This window comes from Balearica regulorum, chromosome 6 (genome assembly GCF_011004875.1).
Source record: "Balearica regulorum gibbericeps isolate bBalReg1 chromosome 6, bBalReg1.pri, whole genome shotgun sequence".
Classification (NCBI taxonomy): domain Eukaryota; kingdom Metazoa; phylum Chordata; class Aves; order Gruiformes; family Gruidae; genus Balearica; species Balearica regulorum.
The window spans coordinates 2,673,494-2,698,949 of record NC_046189.1 but is presented as its reverse complement, the minus strand read 5'-3'; the positions used below and the strand labels follow the sequence as shown (position 1 = coordinate 2,698,949).

Below are 25,456 nucleotides of genomic sequence, written 5' to 3'. Positions count from 1 at the left end.
CAGGCAGCATAATTCCTCTTGCTCTAGAAGTATGAGCACACATACACAACCGTCTGGAGGAAATTGTTTGGAAGAAAAGCACTTCACATAGAGGATTAGTTCCAAGTGCTTGTGGCAATCACCTGAGAGTGGTTGAGGAAACTCAGTCAATGTCATGTAGGACAAGAAAGAGGACTCTCTTTCATATGAGGAACCTGTACTTCACCAGAAGGCGCCAGGGTTCTTCAGAAGAGCCGTACACTTCAGCGCCTGCTTTAGAAAGGGGGATCTGAACTTCAGCATGTTCTTTTGGCGTAATCAGCAGAAGCAAGAGTCACAGCCTGAGGCTGGTACCTGGCTCAGCTCAAGGCAGAACATCTCACAGCAAAGAACTCTAAGACCAAAGTGGCACCTGCATCTTTAGAGTTAACCTAATGGTGGAAATTTCAAGTAGGGCACAAAAAGAGACCATTCACTATGAGCACAGAAGAACCACAGCCTTTATCCTGTGGTGTACTGCTTTCAGAAGACAATAACATGTCAAATTAAAGAAAAAAAAACCAAATCAAAACAGAAAAACTTTTCCCTAAAGATAGAACACATCTTCACTATACTGCTTTTTGCCCAAAAGCAGACATTCTCAGTGTGGGAGAAAGATCCATAGATAAAAAAACCTCACATGGGTGGCTCAAGACTGCGACATAACACGAGAAGACATTACTGGTGCATTATTGAGTTTAGACTGAAAAACATGCCAGGAAAGCTGGTGGGTATCGGACATTTCTGACTGCTGTAGTGGAAATCAGGAACCCAGGCCACAGATCTGGCCACAGACTGTAAGAGTCGATACGATGGCCCTATCCATCCGTCTGCCAAGAGAACACGATTCCCCTGGCTGCAAAGGTCTTGGATCTGAGTGATAGAGCTTCTATACATCCTACCTGTGAATCTACACGGAGATTATCACTTGGCACTAGAAAACAAAGACACCGAGGAAGGGTATCGCAAGGGAAATACAGGAGAGTGTATGAATGTATGCGGGTAAAAATTGTGCAAGTCAGAAAAATTTTGGTATTAACTAGATTTTTCCAAAAATACCGTATCTATGGCATCAAGGCCACCAGACTTTCCTGCCATACATTAAGGTAGCATATTGTTTTGTTTTTACGCATAGTATCTACAAGTCAATAGCAATATACATTGCTATGTCGTTAAAGGGGAATGATTTCAATTGAGCATAACAGAGACAGGCAATTACAACTGTGCACAGTGCTCACAAATGTAAAATTCTAGCATGCTAACCACTGAGATACACCAGCTATTACCGCTCAGCACACAGCTGAATGAGAACAATAACCAAAAACATAGCGAGGTAATTTTAAAACACAGTACAGCGAATGCTGCTATTGTAACAACTGGTCTACTCAAAACAGCAGGTTGCTGGGCATAAATCAGTATGATCAAAGATGGCTTTAAAGCCAAACTATTTTATTGCAGCAGTTTCTTGAAACAAAGTCAAGCCAATTAAATAAAAAAAAAAAAAAAAAATTTTGCTTAGAACTTCAGATCACTGATACCTTTCAAAAAAAAAAAAAAAAACCCCAAAAACCCAAAACCAAAAAAAGCCCACTACCTATCAGGCAGCAAAAAGAGCACTGGCATTAAACACATCAGATGAAAAGCAACCTATCATTTCCTTTTTCAAGCAAGCATTCATTGCAGTCTGTACCTGGCTGATATGTACGGCAGAAACCTGGGCAGAACACACGGATGAGTGGCTTGGAGAGTTTGGTAGAGATTTGCAGGGTCCAATTGAGAGTTGCTGTTTCTTCCTTGTCGCAACGATCTTCTGAGCAACTAAAGAAAAACAAAACGTACAGGTGGGTAAGCTACGGTACACTCTGGAAAACATGGTACAGAACGCACGATACACAAAACAGAGGTTTCCACTGCCAAAGCCTGCTCCAAAATTTGATTGCAATACATCCAATTAAGATGATAGATGCTGGTTTTTCACAATATGCTCCACGCGAGACTCAGCTCTGCTCTCCACGTGGATGAAATTGCCCCGGAACTCTCACCGCACCAGGTGAGCGCCAGAGAACCAGCACCATCCAAGCAGAAGGGGAAAAGGCAGGTGTATGAGTTACAAACTGCAGCACCAGGAACGCTATAACGATCCCACTACACGCTTACAATACCACCCTAACGAACCTATGGTAGTACACATCTTCCTTTCTTCTTTGGGATGTGCTCCTCGCAGAGAGAAGATAAATATGAGCAACGCTTGACTAAACAATCTGGTTCAAATGCGTCTCCGTGCTATTTGCTAAAACCACAAGTTTAAGGGGTTAGAAACAAATGATAATCAGAATAATAAAACTGAATAACCCCATATATATAATTGATAACCCGACGTAGAATACCTGGATTCGTGGTGCCACACATCACACCCCATTCAAATTTGTTATGGAAAGAAGCTGTATCATCATTTCTAGTTTTAGCTTTTATTACTTAGCAGCACTAGCCCAGCTGGGAAAATGCCAAATTTATTTTGCAATTTATGAAGAAATCTTCTACAACATGTAAAGAATAGGAGCGTTTACCAAATGGATACAGGGATCAAAGTCATTAACATGTCTATATACAGCTTAGCAGACTCAAAATAAAAAATGGGAACAGAGTTGATGTGAAATGCAGCAACTTCCATACCTCTCCTATAATTTTTCAATTTTAAAGTGCCGAACTATTTCAGAAATTCGTTCTGTGATACACTGGAATTTCAGTTCGTTCCGCTATTCAGCTAAGGCCTTTGGAAAGAGCTCTTTTTAGGTCATAAATACTTAAAAATAAAATCCTTCACACTACATTTGTCGCCTAGCTTTTGGGTCACAAATTAAAAAATAAACAAAATTTCAGTCTTCAGAGTCTAGTCAAGTGGCTAATCAAAAATACCACTAACTAAATTTAGCTTCCTTGCATGCAGTAATCTTCATGAAGTGAAGCACTTGCTGAAACTTTTGCAAGGAAATCCATAGTCACTCGCGCCGTCTCCACCGAAACCACTCAGAGAGGCAGAACCGCAACAATTAGTGGCATCTTAAAAAGTCACACGAACGCGTTGTAATTAGACTAACAGCATTCAATCTGTCTCGTTCAGAAAACATAAAAAGCTTGTACGTAAATTCCAAGACTATTTTTTCCTCAATACACTGTAACGCAGGCAGAGATATTGCTTAGCAGAGTAAGCATACGATTTCTTCTCAAATGAATGGAATTTTAATAAGAAACTGGTCTGTGGCTTATGTTTTTCATGTAAATGAATGATGGCATAACCATGATTTAGTGAGAATACATTGTGTAAAAAATGGCTCATATATACGAAGAAGCAGCTTCATTAGTTACATCCCACCTCCAATAGGCCTCTTATCATCCTGAAAGGATAGTATCAATTAATTTATCTTCCCCTGGCATATTGATCATAACCTTCATCAGCTAATCATGTTTAAATTACAGAGGAATATCATAGCACTCTGTCATTTCAGACCCATTGGTTTATTGATCTGGTGCCTGGAAAGCCATACATTAAAATATTTTAAAACACATTAGGGAATGCAGAGAGCAAACCGAAGGTCAGATTTTAACATATGCACGTAGATTTGTCTTCATCATATGCAGTAAAGACCTAAATTAAGACCAAAACTGAATTAAAACCACACATGAATGAAAACTACCTTCTCAGCAAAAGCTTCCTCTCTCACATGGGAGAGGTAATTAGTCAAGGAAAATATTTACCTCTTTCCTTCAATCTGAATCTAGGTGTGTTTGTAGCTTGACATTAACACACATAATGCAGTCTGGCCAAATCATCACTCTAGCAAGGCACAAGGGAAAAAACCCCAACAAAACCCAAAATCAAACCCAAGCCAGTCTGAACTCATCTACTCAAATGCACAACCTGAAAGGTCTTTTGTCTGCTACAAAAGCAGACGTTTAAAAAAATAAACTTTAAAAAGCAAAAAAGAAAAAAGCACAAATTGTTACTCTAGAAATGTGAAGAGTAATCCACAAAGCAGCTGGAAACCAAACCTTGCACAGAGCAGCACAAAGAGCAATTTATCCCGTGCACTGTAAAACTGGTACAATCACAGCAGAAGATCTAGCGTTACCTCCTTAAAACAAATGCTACAAATTCTAGACTAGACTGTTCTCAGCCTCAAACGTCTGCGCTCTTCCCTCCGTTAGACAAACGACGTGCCCCCTAATGGAAATCCCCTTCCGAGCTGCCAAACCTTCCCAATTCCCCCTCCGTTTCGGCAACAAGCCTAACATCCCCCGGCAGAGCACGGTTCCTCCTGCCTCTCGCCTCTCTTCATTAGCGACCCGCTCTCCTTTGAGACACCAAACAGGTTTTTGCTTCTTTCATTGCAGTCATGGAGCCGTCACTCCGTAATTAGATTGCATTCAATATTCAAGTGCTCAGGGCTACTTGCCCTTGGATACGATGGTGATACGAGCTTCAGAAGTACCTAAAGGAGTACCCTGACCCTTCAAAGTTTGCAACATATGAAAGACGTGACTGATCATCTGTGGGGCAATCGCTGGACTGTCAAAAAGACCTACTGTGCTCTTTCTAAAGCTACCTTGTGAGAAGAGATGAAACCTAAATCTTGCCCATCAGAAGTCAATAAAAGGGGTTCAGCACACATCTCCTCAGCAGTGCTGCTGCAAATTCCCATTTTCTACATCTTCTATTCCGGAGAAGAAAGCCCTGAAATACACAAAACTTAAAATGGTTGGCACTGAAAACCCCACAGATCTGCTAACTCCCGCTGCTGACATCTTCAGACACAGTAGTTAGGGAGGGAAAAAACCCCACAGTTAAATGGTTGTGTAGCAAGAGAGAAATACACCATAATTATAAGAACTACCCCAAGACCCAGAGAACAGCCGTGCCATATTGCTTGTTCAGCCCAAACCCCAGTTCTGTTACCACATCTTTGTTAGGACTCAAGGTGATCGCTCATTAGCGGCTTAGCGGCAGCAGGAAAAATCCTTAAACCAACACGTTTTGCTTCCCCGGCTACAACTATATACAAGTTCACACTGGATTTATGAGCCACTTTGGCAGGGTATATCAAAACACACGCAAAAGCGTGAATTTCTTCCCCAAAAGGTGGTATCCACCACCCAACAGCGGCTAGGTGGGACCTCAACTGAAAAACGTACACCAATAAATATTGCTCTTCACGAACGTCTGATGTAAGCTGTGGCCATAAACATCTTTCTGCCGTTAATGAAAGCCAACTAGTGTACTTCGTTAACCAACTGAAGACTACGCAGAGTCAAAATCTTCCGCTTAATATTGAAGTGCCCATAATTGAAATGTCAGTCCAGAGGAAGCTATACAATTAAAACAAACGTTGTTCTATAAAATGAATAGAGAATGCCAGAAAGCAGAAATATTTCTGCCCCAGAGCTTTCAGGTTCCATCTCATCCAAAAGACGATTCAGTGCTTCTGAATTTAATGTAAATATACTTGCTAAGATCTGTTTCCAAAACGGACGAATGCTGACTTAATCTATGCAGCAGATATCAAAAATAATCGAGATAGTGACAAGCATTTCAACTATTTTTAAAAATCAATTGCACTCTCTCTACTTTTATATCCTCAATTAAGCTATCAATTTCAGAGAGCTTTTTATTGTAAGCCATCTATCTATAGTATCAAAAGCTAAACAAAATTTATTTGCAAAGTCAAGAACTCTTCTGCAAATAAACAGGGATATACCAAGGATATTTAGAGTTATAAATCAGGAGAATTGACGATTTAGCAAATATTTGGTCTTTGGAGAAGACATGCTTATTTACATTTAAACTCCATTTCACAAGCCAGAATGACTAGAAGCTGTATTTCGCTTTAAGGCCCTGTTAATTAAAAGCAAGTAAGATTCCTGGCTCTGCAAGATGAATAAAACGTCCAAGTGTGGAGAGAAAGCTCTTGACTTGAATGCCTCTTCTTCCATGCCTGACCTAGCTCACCAAAATAAAATTAACCTTCCCACCCCCTGCAGCTTTTTCATCTCAAAACGCTACTTTTTGTTAGTCAAACTAGCCGTTCGCCAGCAGCCCCTCCTAACTTCTGGCTGGCTGGTTTAGTGGAAGGACCACGCAGCAGAAAGCTCGGTGGTCCAGCAGCCTCGGTGCTGTAAAACAAGGTTTTGGCGCTCCCGCTCAGCGGATCCACGTCATACATCACCGCCGTTTCCATTTGCATGTAGGGAAAAAGTTACCCGTACTCTAACTTTGGCCAAAGAAAGCTCTCCTATTCCGCTCTTGACGGCGTGGGGCTGACTATGAGGGCTAAAAATTCGCTCGCGGGAGAGGAATAGCAGGTCACCTCCTCTCCCCGAAACCCAGAGCTGCGCCTCCATAATGAACCGACTCCTCTTTGTGCTGCGTTTCGGGGCTAATCACCATGAGAAATACTGTTGCCAGAGTAACTGCTCTGACAGAGTTGTCTTGCCTCGGTTCAAAGGGCTGTTCGCACGTCAACTTCTTGTGCAGCGTGAGGTTGCTTTGGCGGGGGCAGCCGGGTCTCCAAAATCTCATTAGCACAGCTTCATTCAAGTATAAGGACAAGAAAGGCAGAGACCCGGGGGGAAAATACTCCTTACGAGAAGTTCAAGACACAAGGTACGACTGTCTTCATCTAGCTCCGCACCTCTTAAAACCGATCGCACAAAGGTCCCTCTGCATCACACAGCAGATGGGTTTAGGGAAACCTCATCCAGATCGAGACCTCATATTTCCCCGTTTTAAGACGGGACCTAGAAAACGTCCAGAGGCATCAACAATCTGATCGCCGCTCTCCTTCCCAAAAGGCAGCGAACAGAGTTACCGCTGCGTCCTCTACGTTGCTTTTTTTACCAAGGAACGCTTGAAATAATAAAAGGGAAGACTCCGGGCACGTGATACCTGTAACTTCTGGCGGTATTTCTCTTCTCAGTTATCACTGGCCCGAGAGCATTGTGTATTTAGGAGATGCAAACAGTCTTCTCGAACTGCCACTCATTTAAATCAAAATTGGTTTCTCAAAAGCATGTGTAAGACCATTTATCTCCGCTGTGTGTCCGAGTGCGAGTGAACACCAGGTTCAGTTAAAACCTGCCACTTTGTGCAAAAGATGGGAATGCAAGAATTGTGCCGTAAACTTGCTTTTAGTTATTGACAGACAGAAAATAGGTTTCAGCTGGTCAGAATGCTCACGGCTGACTGAAAAACAACAGAAGGGATGAACGCTCATGAATATCTATTTTAACTGCTGCGGGGAAAAAAGAAAAATATCTGAAAGTTTACGCAAAGATTACCTTTCATCTTAAAATCACACCACCCCCTGCCCCATACTCACAGGCCACTCTGAAGGACAAACAACATCGTGTCTCTGCGGAAAGTCTCTGTTCAATTCACATCGCCCATCAGTGATTCGTAAAAGTCGAAGAATTAGTTTTAAATGAAACTCAAATGCTCTTGCTGACGGGGACAGCCAGACCTCTGAAAATGAACATTGGCTTTTTGAACTTTTATGACAAATTTTAATTCTTTTGGCAAACTTGTGGGTTGGAGTAACATTCATGCCAATTCCTGATTTGACTGCTTTTACAGACCACCAAGAGATCTCTGCCTACAAAAAGCAGGAATATTAACCTTCCTGCAACTGGTACTAAGCAAGAAGCTCGATAAGACGATGATTTATACAGAGGGCTAAACAATATATGCACTATATTTGCGCCTTTGATAAGGGCGTGCTCTGACTGTACGGCCAAAGGCTGCAGCGGTATTTTTAAGTGTGAGAAAACAAACGTTTCATTGCAAGGCTTACATGAGAAATCTGATTTTCTGTTTAATTGATAAAAATTGTGAAAAAAAAAATTTTACATAAGCATGAGGTCAAAATAGTTGCTTAGTGCTTAAAATTCCAGGGCTTGAGAAAGGCCACAAAATTTGTCACCCTCCATTTCCAAACCAGGAACTCCATCATCCAGCCCGGCCCTGCACCGCGAGCATCCCTTCGGAGCCGAGGTGCTTGCCTCTTGCTCCATCCCCAGCTGGGTTTCGGGTTTGGTTAGCAGATGCATTGCCCCGAGGCTGCCGCTACCCAGGCACGTCCCAGCGCTCAGCGTCTGCACGCACACCGTCCGGGAGAGAACACACGCACTGTTCCCTCGTCACTGCCTCATTCCTGTTGATAAGCTAACACTTCCACAGACTAATCCTTCCTTTTGAAAAAGTATTTCACGGTATCAGCAGTGGTCACCATACTTTACTACTGTAATTCCTACAGAATAAACTGATACAGCAGAAAATATCCCAGCTAGCAGCTCCAGCCAACAATGTGAACACCGGGGCACAAATACCATTAGAAATTCCTTAACTAGTTCCTGCGTAAGTCCTGGTTCCTAAAAAATCCCACTAACCTCAACAGAACCCATCAGGGAGCAAGAGAGGGGAAGTGGAAGAAGCATAACTAGTATGACTGATACCTCAACAAAATCATGTTTCATCAGACAAACAAAAATAATTTGTTTCTGCCTGTACGTCCCGCTGACGACTGTTTTACTTGTTTCATGTGAAAAGCCCTGCCTAAGGAAAACACACTGTGGGAAGTTAAGATATATAGCAACTTAACATTTTTACTGCAGCTGCATTTTAGCTTCACATTCCATGTTTACAATAAATAAGTGTTCAATAAAAATAAATTTATTCCACAATTACATATTATAAGTGAAGCAGTAATAACTACAAGAGCAAGCACCAACCACAAATGCTTCTGAATGGGAAACATTAATGTAAGTATCCACTATTAAGGCCATCGTGCCCGTTATTTTAAATTCAATCCATTTTTTAGGCTAAACAACTTTTATACTTCTCCCTTTAACAAGGAGAGCTTGGCATACTACATGCGAGCTGTAAGACTGAAATAAATACTAGACTCCTATAGCATTTGGGCGCGGGTGTAGCCATTTGAGCTACTTTCTGGGGGAGGGAAAAAACCCCAACATGTATTTGCACGTGTCCTAAATGTGTTGCTAGTACAAATTGAGTACCACGACCAACGTACACATCCCCGTCCTGCCGAGGGACCTTTCATGTCAATATATTAAAAAACCCCAAGTCTCATCCTCAGACTTCTTACCCGTTGCAGTTCTTCCCAACAATGATTAATCTGTTCCACGTAACATTATTAGCAGTCAACGTAACACAATATTCTTGTGTGCAAGCATGTCATATATAAAACCCGAGGCAAGCAAATGCACAAGGTATACACATTGTAGTACGTCGTTGCTTGAGACGCCACTTCTAGCAGGAAAAACAGCTTAAGAATTTTTAAACCCAGGTCTTTCCAGTCATCCAGTTTAAGCCAACGTCCAACGATCAGCGGGTATGAGCACAACACACGGCCAGAAATTTCTTAGGCGACTTTTCCGCGTAGAAGCAGCGTGCTGTAAAGCCATACCTGCAGAGACGAGCCGTTATCCTGCACTCACAAATCCACTTCAAGCTCTACCAGAAGACTATGGTGGCACTTGCCGGGATGACCTCTATTTCCCATTGCAGCGTGGCCAACAAGGGTGGGAAAGCGAAGCATGCAGGTACCTCTGACCCTGCACTGCAAGAAGAGTTAAACTGCCTGACAAAAAACCAGTATCTATAGTCATACCAAAAGCATTAGGAAGTTTTAGAGGACAAAGTGCTTGGTTAGCAAATCTTTACTTCTTAAAAGAGTTTGATTACATACATACACGATACCTGCATTGTTACTGCTTGACTAAAACACATGTTGAAGCGCTGGGTAGTCGTATTAACCAGAGAGCTTTCGCTCTTGTATATCGTACTTCTCGAGCTCCTAGGCACAATCCAGCAGGAAAAGCGTCTCCGCGCAGCCCCCTGGTGAGCAAGGCAGCAGGGCATTTCGCAGGAGACGTGCCTCTCCCCTGCTGGGAACGAGGTAAGCAGGTAGGTGGTTAAAGCACCCCATGCATTTCCAGGGCTGTTATCCTATTTCTGCTATGTGAAACTACCTGCTTCTGCAGGTTCAGAAGAGTCCAAAAAAACCCCAAAACAAAACAGGGATTTTGAGGAAGACAAAATAGAGGAGACATGATATTAAACAATGCCAGTGCCAAAGCAAATGCAACAATCTGAGCTGGCCAGTCAAAAGGTAATTGCTGTTAAACTGGGTGGCTGAGAACAAAGGCATCTCCACCACAATTTCACACCACGGGAAGGCAAACGTCAAATGTCACTGCCTTCCCTTTCCAGACGCATACCACCAAGGGCGGCGTGCTTGATCCCTGCCCCTCTGTTATCAGGACATGGAAGAAATGTCGAAGGCTCTGAGCTTTATTTCTGGAGACTCAGAACTCTCGGTTTTCCCTCACTTCTCTCATTGTTAAATACTGAATTTCTGCATCGCTTCTGAAATCGCACTAATGCTGGATACTGCTTTCCAAAACCTTTAAGAAGCTGCGTTACCTTGATAATGCTAAATAAACCCACCTAGAAAACCGAGTTGGAGAGAAGCTATTGCTCCTACACTATGCAGGTAAAATTACACAAATAAATGAACCTTTTAGAAGTGTCGCTCTATGTCTGTTGTCACAAGTTTCTAACAAGCAGCATGCTGAGGGAGAAGGCTGCTGTCTCCCATTAACACCTTGTCTTCCTTGTGGTATCTATTTCAATATAAAGCTATAATGTAGACAAAAGCTTATTTAAGATTAATCCAGTGAGAGCTTCGAAGTTGCTCCCAAACCAGGAAAATAAGTTTTAATATAGGATCCAATTCTTACCTGAAATCCCTTTATCTCATTAGAATAAACCAAACTCGTGGTTTAGGCCCAGCCGGCAGCAAGGTACCACGCGGACGCTCGCTCACCCCTCCCCCAGCACGATGGGGAGCAGAAGTGTAACAAAAGGCTGGGGTCGAGATAAGGACAGGGAGAGCTCACTCACTAATTATAGTCATGAGTAAAACAGACTGAACTTAGAAAGGAGATTCATCTAATACTAAACAAAACAGAATAGAGCAATGAGAAAATAACATCAAGTCTTAAAACACCTCCCCCCACCCCTCCCATCTTCCCGGGCTCAACTTCACTCCCGGCTTCAACCTCCGCCCCCCTCAGGGGCACGGGGGGGGGGCGGGGGAGGGGGGGAATGGGGGTTGCGGTCAGTGCAGCACGCGTTGTTTCCACCGCCTGCTTCACCCTCAGGGGGAGGACTCCTCTCATCGTTCCCCTGCTCCAGCATGGAGTCTCTCCCACGGGCTACAGTCCTTCACGAACTGCTCCAGCGTGGGTCTGTCCCACGGGGTGCAGACCTTCAGGAACAGACTGCTCCAGTGTGGGTCCCCCACGGGGTCACAAGTCCTGCCAGCAAACCTGCCCTGGCGTGGGCTCCTCTCTCCATGGGTCTGCTGGTCCGGCCAGGGACTTGCTTCAGCCTGGGCTTCCCACGGGCCACAGCCTCCCTCGGGTGCCTCCACCTGCTCCAGCGTGGGGTCCTCCAGGGGCTGCAGGTGGAATCTCTACACCCCCTCATCCTCCCTCCATGGGCTGCAGGGGGACAGCCTGCCTCACCATGGTCTTCACCACGGGCTGCAGGGGAATCTCTGCTCTGGTACCTGGAGCACCTCCTCCCCCCTCCTCCTGCACTGACCTTGGTGTTACATCTTCACACTTCTCTCCTCGGCTGCAAAAACCTCCCCCTCCTACTGTTTTTTTCCCCCTTCTTAAATATGTTATCACAGAGGCGCTGATGGGCTTGGCCTTGGCCAGGGGCGGGTCCGTCTTGGAGCCGGCTGGCATTGGCTCTGTCAGATACTGTGGAAGCTTCTAGAAGCTCCTCACAGAAGCCACCCCTATAGCCCCCACCAGCTTCCAAAACCTTGCCATGCAAACCCAACACACAAACTTATCTTCCTTTATGTCTCAATTACTTTGTAGGGCTGTTAATTTGCTGGAAATGAAGGTATCGGGTGATTGCTCCTATTACTTGGAGGATCTAAATGCCGACTGTAATAAACAGTTACCTTCAGCGTGGAACTAAGTCAAGGCTACTCATGTTTATTTTGGAATGAAAAAAAAATTGCCAAGACAGCCAAGTACGCAGCTACAGAGCTAGAAAAATAGCTCCTGCGAAACATGCACAAAGCAGGGTAAGTAACGATATTTATTTTGCTTGTCTGTATTAGTCTTCACCTTCTCTAATGTGGGATAGTTATGACTTTAAGCTATACATAATTGTTTGATATACTCGTTTATATTCTTCTGGGAAGGATGGACTAACACACTGCCCAGCAGCAAGTCTACCTGTAGTAGAGCAGGCTCTTCAAAGCTCAAGCTCAAGTTCATCCTGCCTGGAGTTAACCAACAGAAGAAATGTATACCCAAACATAACATACATTACACAGAAAAGTCAGTGGCTTTATTATATTATAGTTTTCCTATACTATAGTCTTATTTTATTATAGTTTTCTTGTATTATTACACAGGCTCCTCAGAAGAGCTTTAAGTTGCATCTTATTACTAAAATGCACAACTGTCACCCTACTAAACCAGTTTTATAACTCCTCAGATAGCCTCATAGTCCTTGGAAATTATCTGTATTTCATAGTACAAGTAAATAGGAAATTATGTACGAATGCACAAATTTTATACTGAAAAATACTGGTTCACGATCACCGCAGTTAATAAGCAAGTTCAGCTACAATGGGCTAGTTCAGTGTTCGTGTTTCTGAAAGACTTTACTAGAAGTCTCCTTAAAATAATTGTAAAACCACACCTTACTGGCACCTTTGGGGGTTTGTGCTGCTTTCACTGAAACACACATTTCAGCTCTGGCTCTCAGAAATAACTGTTCTTGTTTTACCAGATACAAAACCACAGTTATAAATAAGACTCAGTATGAAATCTCTAATCAATGCCAATATATGGGTTTTTTCCTCCACAGGTAACTATGATTAACACTGCATATCACTTATTCCCAACTTTGATGCAAATCACTGTCTCCCAAGATTAGGTAAGCAAATATGTCAATAAATCTGCTAAACAGTCGGGAAAGCATCTGGCATCTAAAGAAATTTAAAAAATAAACCTGTTTTCTTCACTGCTCGAACTGTTTTGCAAGTAGAAGCAGCAGCTTTAGGATTTACAAGGCAAACACTGTGTCAGAGACACAGGTAAAGACTTTTGCACATGGATTTACCTAACCAGTAAATCATGCAGCTCTGTTGATCTTTCCATTACAATGGAATCAAGTCATAAATCCTGTCATTTCCCACACAAACGTACAATTTTAACAACAAAGTTTAAAAAACTGTTGGAATGAGAAAAAACCAAAACAAGCAGAAAACAGCACACTCAAATACAATGATGACAAATTGATGTACTTCATATGAAGTGCTCATAAATAAAATAATTGGGTTTTTAACTATCGCTTAAGAATAAAATTCTTAAGCATAGTACGTTGTACGTTATTTAATTCTATGTCATAACATAGATTTATTCATCATATTAATCATGTCAAAACATAGAATTAAATAACATACAACCATACCACGCTTAAGAATTTTACCACCTGGCAAGCAATTTCACATTGACATTTTGAAGTATCTTCATGGACAGGCTATTTTGTAGGGCATGCCATTGAATTTCACTCTTTATAGACAATATTTATACTTTCTAAAGATTTAGGCACATCCAATAAGCTCCCCAATAGCACACAAAATGATAGAAAGCTTCTGATAACATTAGTGAGAATCAGACATATCCATCTTGTAGAAAGAAATAAACTTACTCATATTCACCAGATTAAATTCAACTTAACTTACGCCTCATTCAGACCGTTCTATTAATTCACCTGTGAAGAAAAGGTTTTGTTACCAAAAAAAACCCCCAATAAGGCCTTTCATTAGAATAATCAAGACAAGTTTGGATGCCCTAAGGGCAGGGTTTAGCACCGCCTTCACGGAGGACGAAAAGCACGTGTAGAGTCAACGATGACTGCAAGCACGGGCAACCCAACCTACGACCTTGCTCCGTCTCAAGATGGTCCATGAACTTTTGACATACCCTCCCCTTCCAGCCTGAACTGGTGGAAAGCAGACAGATTGCTAATCTCTGAAGTCACAAGACAAGCACGAGGTGGCTGGAAGGTAGGATAAAAACTAGATTGTGGTTGGAGGGCGCTCCAAGCGCAGGCTACACCGTCCACCTTTCTGATGCTCTGCTAATAGTTAATTGTCCCAGTGGGAAACAACCTGATTTTAGCTAGTATGGAAATATCCAGCCTCACTTACGCTCTGTTACATCTAGGCATTAACTACTCCACCGACAAATACTCAAGACTTTGCATTGGTATTTCGTAGCGATTTCATAACACTCTTAAAAATTCATTTTCAGGCACTATCTATTTGAAACAATCCATAGAGGTGGCTCTGCCGTTAAGAAGCTGGTTATCTTTTATTTCTGTGTTTTTAATACCAAACTTCACCCAGGCAGGGAAGCTGTAATGCATATGTTTAATCAAACCCAGCATTCTGTCCCCTAAACAAAATTACTTTATCCTGTTTTCCCTCTCACTCTGTGATGCAAGCATGATGATATCGTTCCAAACCACAGCTTGATTAACCAAACCATACGACGAAGGAACATAAAAATTAATGGTGAGCTACTTCTGTCCTTCCCTGCCCTCCTGGCACATCTGGTAGGCACGATCATATGGCAGGCCAAATACTACAAAACAGACGATTTACACATCGAGGAGTCATCCACGCTCTGATGAGAAGTATCTGGGCTTACCAGAGGTCCAGAGGACCAGCAAAACCCCCAACAGCTCTATCCATTTTTTAACCTGATTCCTAGGATACACCAAAAAATGTTGTGTTCACTATACAATTTGAACAAATATTAATTCCCTTACTTTACATACGGGTATTATTCCTCAAGATGTGAATATTGTTCTCAGGAAAAAAAAAAAAGAAAAAACCACCCCCCAAAAACTCAAATTAAATTGGGTATTGTGACTCATGTAGAATATTTCCAGCCTCCTGACTATCTGCCTCAAACATCCACAAAAGCACGTTGATGGCTTTTGAGCACTATATATACACCACGTATTTGTTATCCCTCCCTCGCAAAATTTTTCAAAAACCAAGTAATTTGAGGTACTCTTAAGACACTCAAAACTTCACCGTTACAATCCTGATGCAGCTGCGCCCAAAGGTGACAATCTCCCGTATAAAACTGAGTTACAATATAAGAACGTATAGTGTCCAAAGCAAAAATAAGAAGGTGAATAGAATTATAGCAAGATCCGAAAGATGCGCAAACACGTCACTTGTTCTGAAGCGTAAGTTATGTATGTCATTCACCACCAAAATCAGGAAATACAACAACATTCTTGTGCTTTAAAGAAAAACCTTCCTCAAAACAAACTAAATAAGATTAAATAAAACACCTCAGCTGATGAGTTTGCTGTCCACCAAGCCGTCAAAATCCAGGCTAATTCCCACGAGGGAAACTGTTAAGCTTATTGTTACCCAGACTGCTGCTTCAGTCGCGGGTGAAATAAATCCCATTCCAAAAAGCCATCTCCACGTATCCAACAGCAGATATAAAGTCATCTACTCTATCACTAAAGGCAAAATTCTTTATTTGTTTTGGTGGCTTTTATGCACGTTCGGCCATCGTAAGAGTGGTAACCTGCTGGAGTAGGAGCATCATACGGCATTTAACATAAATCTCACAAAACATATAAGTTCCCCCCCCTTTGCACTTTAATCATTTGCTAACAGTTACAATAAGATTGTATTAAAAATTTACACTGCCCTACTTAATGCAATTTACCTTCAAAGGTCCATTTCCAGAGAATGAATTCGAATGATATAAATGTCGAACACTTGATCAGATTTATTGCTCTGAAGAATATTTCTCTTGATACAGATCTGACGAGTGAAGGCTAATGGCTTTAGTTTTATTACTTTTTAAGCACTTAATGGGAAAATTTAGACATTTTCACAAGACTGAGCTCCAGCAAGAATGGTACATTTACAGAATGACAGCACAGAAGAAAGCTGTGCCATCTCTTCAGAGATGACCGCTTCGACGGCGTTATTAATGGAGAGATTAATGTAAAGTATTTATCCAGATAATTTGTCACACAACAGTTGGGCCTGAGTGCCTCTCTGCTAAACAGGGACAGGGAAGATAAGTGGAAAGTGCTGACTGCAGCCAAAGCTGGGGCCAAAACGCACAATCCCAGGGGAACAGAACTGAAGTCGCACCAAGATTGTAAAATAAGGAGCTAAGTCATGCAGCTTTAGGTACAAATTCATTAGTTCCTGCAGGTGATCAGGGGATACACTAGTTACCTAAGCATTGGTAAATTACAAAAAAAAACCCCAAACCTACCAGCCTCCCACCTTCCCATTCCAACCATGTTCTCCATAAAGAGAAAAAGTATTTCCAAAATACTATGAAGCAATAGTTTTGCTTGTCCAAACAGATTTTTTTTTTTTTTTTAAAAACTGAAAGACAGCTGGGAATCCTCAGATTTCAATTAATGTCTAGGTACTTATCCAATCAATCATCAAGTGCTATAAATTTCCTATATTTCTCATTAGTTACACCATTGCACAGCTTAAATCTAAACATACCTTTCCCTGAGACTGTAAATTACGATGCATAAGACACAAGCAACCATATCAGCCATCAGAAGAAGTATAAATGATGAGAGCAAGTCAATTGTATATATGCTAAACTGTAGCTGATTTACTCCTCACAATTTTCTTTTTTTATACAAAAGTATCACCAACAGAACCACCACTAACACACTACATCTCCTGGAGTCTGCATATATGACTGGAAACTAGTAATGACCTGTCTTTATTAATATTAACAAGTTTTATGCACAAAATCCAATTTTCTATGGAAAAACATATTTCTTCAGCATCTGCCAATAACATTCCTTCATTAAGTGCAGATAGACAAACGTTTGTTTTTCTGCAAGCTCTGAAGTTAAAATTGGTTTTGTGACTCTGAAAATCATCATCAGCCTTTTCAAGTGGCACAGCAGTATCTTGTGTGCCTAGAAATCTTGGGGTCTATTATACTGAAACCAAAAAGAACAGGCATTCAGACACTTATTAACAAAACTATTAGCTTTTTAGTCTTATACCAGGTTTATAATCATTCTTCTGGAGTCCTAGATGCTGCGTTTAATACCCAAGATAAACGATATTTGTTGCACAATTTGCCAACGAATCATAAATGCGTCACCACCACGTGAAACCAAATTGCCATTTTCCTGCCGCATCTGCTTTGTACCTATTTACGTGAATTGTCGATTTTAATCCCAAGGGGAGCACGCCGGCTTCCCCAGAAGGCAGGACAACTCCTGCACCCACGGCAGCACCCAGCAGCACCCTCACCTTGTCGGATCTCACCAGGACAAAGATGACAGTCTTCCTTGGAAGAAGCTCTACTGGAAATTAAGGCTTCAATCGTGCAGGTAACATGTAAAGCACAAAAAAAATTAATCCCAGCGAGAAGACTGTAAATAATTTGGACAATGCAAGGACTTTTGGTTAAGGAGCGGAGTAACGAATGCAAAATACTCATGTACTGGCATGGAGCGGCTGGTGAAGATTTTCCTTTTCTCCGCTGAGTGATGCAGCGTTTGCTACCAAGCAGAACAGACACGGATAACTGAAACGCTCTCAAAAATTCTGCCTTCTGTTTCTATCTGTGTAAGGTTTCTTAAAAAGTTAATTCAAAGTGTTGCAAGTTACAGGAAACTTTCAGTCAGGGGCTGTAAATCAGCAGCCAAAAAAGAGAAGAAAAACAACCCCCCAAAAAACCCAAACGAAACCAAAACCACCACAAAACCACCAAACAGCAGCAAATTGAGGGCCAAAGCGCACAGCTTGGCCGCGCCACGTTAGTTACCAATTCTCAGCAGTTAAAGTGAAGTCAGACCCATCAAAACACCACTTCTCACCCCGCCGCAGCCCCTCTCCAAACCACCGATGCTGGGCTGTTCAAACAAGCAAGAAAAAGCTCTTCACGGCAACATCTGTGTACCACGCTTGAAATTTTAGTCATCTCTTCCGTACATATCCGCGAGACTAAGAGTCTCATTGACGGGACGTCTGCAGGACCGCAAGCGCAGGCGATGGCAAGAAAAGGACAAACACATTATGTGAACCGGCTGTCAGCATTAAGGCTGGGGCAAGAACAGCCAAGAAAACACAGCATAGGTATTTTTAACCCAAAACCTCTCAAAACGCTTTATCAACCTAGGGTGTGCACAGGGAGCAACCAGTTGACGCTGAACAAGTTTGCCAGAGCCCTCAATTTCCGTAATTCCTTACTAAAACTAGTCGAGCCCCTGTGCCCAAGAGTCGCATTTAACAGTCGGGATAATTTCCCATCCATCTGCCGATTTACTTTCCAGCTCACCTCTTAAACCCAAACGGAGCATGCATTGCTAAAGCAAGTTGACATGAATCGCAGGAAGATTGTTACCTCTGGAAAGACAAAATTAATGAAATACCAAAATATGTAAAAGAGAGGCTATTCAAAAGGTAGTTCTGTATTCTACAGGCTTATCCATGAGTTGTACAATACAATTCTAAGCTGTATTTTTTGTTTTCCACAAAATACTAACTAGATCCTGTGATGGACAGAGTCTGGCCACGCACGCATACACAACAACCCAGCAAAAGGAATAAAAGAGCTCGATATAAGTGAATGACACCGATATACAAAATATACATTAAAGACCGCAATACCCCAAGAATCTAGGCATCACTAAATAACCGCATGAATAGGACAACAAGCTTCCCTATGTTCAAGGGATATTTTTACCCTTGGCAAAGGGTTTGGGATGCCCAGATGCCATCCTCACCCAATACTGCATCCAAACATCTCGGAACACCCCGACCCGGCGCCCCGGCCACCCACCGGCAGCTCTAACGACTGGCAGTAAATGAAGGTGCCTGTTAAGCACCTCACTGCTTAAAACTGGTCCCACGGGCCAATCCCACCTTCTCTAAAAACTGGAATGAGTCGCTTACAGATAAAACTCACTGTGCGTTTACCGTTGATGAAAATCACATCGCAAGAATGGCGCGAATGCTTTTTTCCTAAGCGGGAAGAGGGAAAAGTTCCACCTTTAAGGGGCACAGTTTCCTTCTGCGACACCAGGGACTTGCCACTGCAAGCAACCGCAGCAGATCAAAGATAAATTATATGCAATTAGTTTAAGGAGTCTCTAGCTTACAGAGAACGAGGGGGAAAAAAACCCTACACATTTTAAACTCGGTAGCAGTGCTGGATGTTTTTTTGCTGGCGCAGAATTCAGAAGAGTGACGCCCAGAGTCGCTCGGGCTTACTGCACACGCAGGCTTTGAAACTCTGAAGACAGAGTGCTAATCCCAGAGAAGCAAACAGTTTCAAGAGGATTTGCATATGCATACGGATTAGTTGAAAGGGAACCATTTGCAATGCATTTTGGAAAACGCTTTTGAAGGAACAATCTATGCTAACAACAAACTTTGATGTTTAAAATGCGTTTGTTACACAACAGAGAACATTACAAAAGGATTATGTTTATTACACCACTTTTAAATGTTTGATAGCTCAGACAAAAGCATCTCCTTATTGTAAGAGGAAAAAGCGAGCTATTCTCTGTAATAAATGTTACTAAATACACTGCAAACACATCCAGGCACAGGGAAAAACTTACAGAAACTAAGGAATATAGATGTAATGTCAGCATTTTGACAAGAGTTTTTTGTTTGAAAACTCAGATGAAAGAGCTTCAGTATGCTGTATGCGAGAAATAATGAATACATAAGAGCAACAACTATTCTTTGGAACCTCAAGAGACGGCTAGAAATACCACAGCACGACGCAGCGACAGAACAGCGCACGCCACGGCTGCTTCTCAGGACGAAGACGGATTTTCCCTCAAGCCCCCCGCGGGCTTGGTGTTGCCTCCTACCTTTGCTCTGACAGCCTCTACTTCCCACCCTGAGCGCGGGTTTTGTTTCCAGGCGCTCCAAAACTCTCTGGTGATGCTCTGAGCAGGCTGGTGCTATTCTCAGTTGATGTTATAGCAAGGGGCAGGGGACATGTTTCCCTCGCATCAATCTTGAGACAGGTCACCTTCAGTGTTACCTCTTAGTCCTTCCTTCAGCAATGCTAAGCCAGCAAAGTCATCTTGGGCCAAAAATCGGAAGTTAAACCCAGAAAAGACAGTTAAAACCAATGACCAAGGGACAATGTATTAGGGATAATTAAAGAAATCAAGCTGTAGTCGTTTCACACTGCCCTCTGTATTTGAGAGCTTGCTGGACAAGCTGCAAAGAACACATGGTGTAAGGCAGCAGATGAGGTGTTAACACGTTTTAAGACCTATCAATAAAAAATTAAGGAAAAAAAAATCAGATTAAGCGATCATACCATAATAAAGAGCAGTGCAGTAGGAAGAGCAACAAAGACCAGCTAGCGAGACAGACGATCCCCCAAAAGGCAGCAAATGAGCCACAGCTCAGATAGACCTCCTAGAAATAAGCCAGACACAGAAGAGGGTTGTCGCTGTAATAAAGCCACCGTAAACTGGCACGTTAAGGAGCTCGTGCTCTGCTGAAGTCCTTTTTGGCCCTTCTCTAACCCTGTGGTCAGCTCCGCCACCCGCCAGTACAGCATCGTTAACAACTGCAAAAGCAGGGCTAAAGAACCATCTAGCTAACAGATATTACTGAGCCGTGTGTGTGTGTGTGTGTGTGTATATATATATTTTTTTTAATCCTCGCATCTGGATCCTTCCCCAGCAATTGAGCCCTGTTAGCAGCCGTGCTGTTACCATGTTACTCGCTATGCAATCAGTTTGCTGCTCAGGTCACTTGGCTCAAAAAGAATCGCAGAAATTGTCACTGCTCTTTTCAGCTTCTGTCACCGGCTCTGCCAGGAACTGCAGCACGACACAATTTAGCAGAAGGATGCTTTTCCATAATTCAACCTCTGTCAAGCTGACAGGACATCTGACTTATTTCTATTCTGGTTTTTCTTTTTTTTCCCCTTCTATTAGGAATAAAAGGCACTGCGAGATGCAAGACAATTTAGCAGCAGAGTTATTGTCCCAAGGTACTAAACACAACAGCAACGCAAACGCGTAATGCAGACTGTAAAATGAGAAAGCAGGGATAGTTTAGAGATTAAAATCGAAGCATAAAAATTTGAAAGCATGTTTCTGCAAGATATGAAAAAATGCCATGTATTCAAAGAGGCTTATATCTACAATGCCCTTCGTTTTAAAAAAAGCACTACTTGATTGCTACAGATTGGAAATGATACTCGATTCTTAACAAAACAAAAAAAGGGGGGGGGGAGAAAGCAGATACTGTCATCTTTTCAGATATGCTTACAGAACTGAACGCTGCCTCCATCTCTGGAGAAAGAACAATCACATTCCTTCAGATTAGCACCTACGTTCACATCAGCACACAGAACTAAAATTTAATCTAGGCTACAATGCAGACATTGCTGACACATACATGTCCAATAGCAGTATTTAATATTTGACGGAGGACAAATTAATATATGTGGTGGGACAACAACGAAAATCACATTTTATTCATGGTACTGAATGCAGTTGACCACCAAACCACTTACCATGCTGCCCACCCCAGATTTCTCTTCAACTTTGCATTAAGGGATATAAACATACTATTTCTGAATCTTCAGTACTGAAAAATGTATTCTGTCACATTTTGATGAACTGTATCAACATTCTGGTTTCCATTTAGTGAAGAATTTGCATGTGATGAACTAGGTGTGTTCACCTACTCCACGACATCAGTAGCTCTGCATCGCTGTTGTCTTCTAGGTTTCATGTAACATGCCTTACTGCATACACTTCCAGTTAAGACTTAAAGAAAGTGCTGTCAAACTAACCCTATAGAATTTGTAAGTCACATCAGAAGTTCTGCAGAGATTACCGGTTTCTGCAAGTAACCTAGTGAATGACACACTTACCACAGCTAAAAACTAAACCTCCCTGGAACATTTATTACTAAGACATCATTCGACTCCTCTGTACAAATTTCAGCACTGCTTAAATGCCATACCCTGGAACCTCCTCTTCCCGTCATTTAATTCCAAGAATAAGAAAAACGGACGCAGACATGTCATCGGAAGATCTCTTTCTCTTCTTTCCTCCACTCATTTTTTAATCTGGGTGCAGATTTGAAGAAATCTGGTGGAGCAGTACAAGGCTCAAAGTCCCTGACGCCTGCAAAGTCCTGCAAATTTTCATGAAAAGTGGCAGCCAGGCCAAGGACGCGTGAGAGTCCCAACAAACAGCGTGGCTCTAACACCAAACAACTGCCCAGTATGAGGGAAACCACATACAAAAGACCTCGTAAGTCCCCAGGGACAACAGAAACAAAGCTTACACCATCATGTATAAAGAGTGTGAATTTCAGTTAATAAGAAAATAAAAATCCACGGAAAAGGGGGTCGCGGGATAGTTTGTCACCTTGCTTGCACAAATACCTGCCATTCTCCAGCCCGGCCCTGCTGATGCTAACTGGATGAAGGTTTCTTCACGTTGTTTCTCCAGGAAGAGCTCAATTCGTAGAGCTCATTGCGAGACTTTCTATATCGAATAATTTCCTCCAACCAATTAACCTGGGACCCTCCCATAACAGAGTAAAGTCTGATGTACGATATCAGACCTGGTGGAGAACCACAAGGGTATGGTCTGAAAGATGAAATGGAAATCAGTATGCCTGGGAGATGTTCTGTACAGACATAAAAGGAGCCACTACAATACCACTGATGAAGTGACATTCTTGTTTCCAGAAGTGCACAAACAAAATCTTCTCATTTATTAACGGTGCATGAGATTTAAGGGCTGGTAGGTGTAAGGGTAAAGTTTCATACTAAAATAACATCAAGTTCAGAATAAGACGTATGCAGAAACAGACTCTGCAAGACAAACCGTATCAGATTTCTGTATTTATATCTTTTTTTTCTTACCGACTTTCATTACTAAATCCTTTGAATTTTCTGATTCCTCTGTACAAAGCTCAGAAGAAAACTCTCTAAAGACAGCTTATAAGATACATTAACACCTACTAAAAATTTGGTCTATCTTCCCCCAAGCAATACAAAATGAGACAAGAAAGAATACCACACGGTGGTATTCAAGTAAAGAATTTACTGCAGTAGAGAATTACTGCTTCTGCGCTCGGCTATGGCATGTTCCTGGAGAGATGGACAGCAAACCAAAGAGGTTCATAGACAAGCAAGGTCTTGGAAAGGGCTGTTCCACTGCATGTGGACCTAACGTCCTACTGCCGTCAAAGGGTATGGGTTCTTCTGGGTGGATTGGTTGTGGGGTTTTAAAATCAGGAAGTATGCAAGGCATCTAAAAAAACCCATAAAAATAAATACTTCTGTCACATGGAATGAAGAAAAATTGAAATTTAGAAACCTTTGTTGAACACTAACAGCTTAAATGCCACTGATGTTCAAATTTGAGAGCCAGGCTGATCCAGTCCATCTTCAACTAGCCTAATTAATGAGTAATCAGAGCAGCACGTCCCTTTGGATGCCACGCCGCAGCCATGAGCACTCTCCAAAAGGTCAATGCTGCGCCTTACCGAAACCAAAGGGATTCCAGGAGCCAGAGGACCTGCTCCCCAGCTCTGCACCGCACGCGGGTCCCCACCGCTCCAGCATCCCGCTCCCAGACGGAAGAAGCCTTCGGGCCATAACTAGCACCAGAGTGAAAATTGCCTCTTCCTAAAATAGCTGTCAGCAGAACGGGACTGAGACTTTATTTACTTCCCATTAGACTGATTAACATTTCCTAATGAAAATACATCTATAAAAGCTGACTTGGTAATACTGATAGCAAGTGACAGCCTTTCCCCGCAATCCAGCTGTACGAGGATTAATTTGTCATCTTCCATCCCTTAATGGAATTTGTACTTCAAGGTACCCCTTTCAGACACAGTTGTTCAACCCAACATCAGAAATACTATTTGGATTTGGAACTACGATATTTCTGGTAAATGTTTACACACAACAGACACACTCCATAATAAAAGATTAACTTAATTTGCAAATAAAGCATCCAAAACCAACAGCAACAGCACAGCACCAGAGCTAGAAGTCCAAGCTGTGAGGCAGCAGCGGCCTCTGCCATTATATACCTGTAACTCCTGCCTCAATATTCACAGGTTTATTGCTATTTTAGGCATTTTTATTTCAAAATGTGTGTTACAGCCATCCGTACAAGGTAAAACCTCCCAAATCCGTGTTTGCTGACCCGCGTAACATATATCCTACCGCACGCGCAATAGATTGGGGCATCTGAGTTTTCACTTTCTCCTTTGTTTAGGACACGTGTCAGAGTACCAAACCCCAAACCCCAGCCCTACATAAACCCCAACCCCATCCAACACATCCTTCCTAAGACAGACGCAGCAGCAGCGATGCCATCCGTGGCAGCCGAGAAGAGGAGGTTGTGTCAAAAATTTTTCACCGCGTGCACCTTCATGGGATGCGATTTGTCTAACAGCACCTTAACAGGGAGGCGCTAAACTCCGATGCTGCCGAAATCCCTTCCCAACAAGGTTCATCAGTAATGTGTGTGTCTATATATATATATTTATACACACATACACGAAATACGGTTCTATGTATTCCTGCTACCTACACAACTGGGTCAGACTGCAAACCCTTAAGATTGGCTTAATCTCCCCCAAATTAAGAAATTTTCAAGTTTGTAATACTAACACAACTAACCAGCAGGTTTTCAGTATTTTGCCATACCCGTACAAGTTACAGGAGTAAGTCACGGCAATAGAAAGGATCTCCACATCGAAAGTTCATGCTGGGAGATGTAAATATCTAAATATATCAACGCTTTGATCGCTAGCAAACGCACAACTGAAGTCATAAGCTACAGTAACAGACTCAACCCTGAATCAAAATTAGATTCAAACCCTTTTGTTTCACACCCAGTGATGCAAGCTACACTGATGGCAAACCTTTATCCTCTCGATATTTGAACATTTGTTTTCTTTTTGCGACGTCAGAGAATCGCATCGCACGCAGTTAAATGGGTCAAAGAAAATGTGAACATAAAGCAGGGAAAGACATGCAATTATGAATACATCATGAACAAAAATAAAAGCAATTCTTATGCATTAATGGTACATCAAGCTAATTCAAGAAGGCTAAAATCATTAAAAAGGCATCCTGGGGCAGTACACAGTCATTACAATACTGTGCTGACAAGAAATATTAAAATAATCATTTCCAATGTCATTGATAAAATCCATTCTGATAAGCAGGACACTGCCCCCTCCCCCCCCCCCAATCCTTAATTGGG

At 42.2% G+C, this 25,456-nt stretch overlaps 1 protein-coding gene across 1 annotated transcript in view; it reads right to left on the bottom strand.

The window, feature by feature from the left end:
* AGAP1 (ArfGAP with GTPase domain, ankyrin repeat and PH domain 1) overlaps positions 1-25,456 on the bottom strand; it is a 297,553-nt gene that overhangs the window by 199,095 nt on the left and 73,002 nt on the right. Inside the window, 1 exon segment of the mRNA XM_075755906.1 lies at positions 1,709-1,836. Within this exon segment, the coding sequence (XP_075612021.1) occupies positions 1,709-1,836 (128 nt within the window).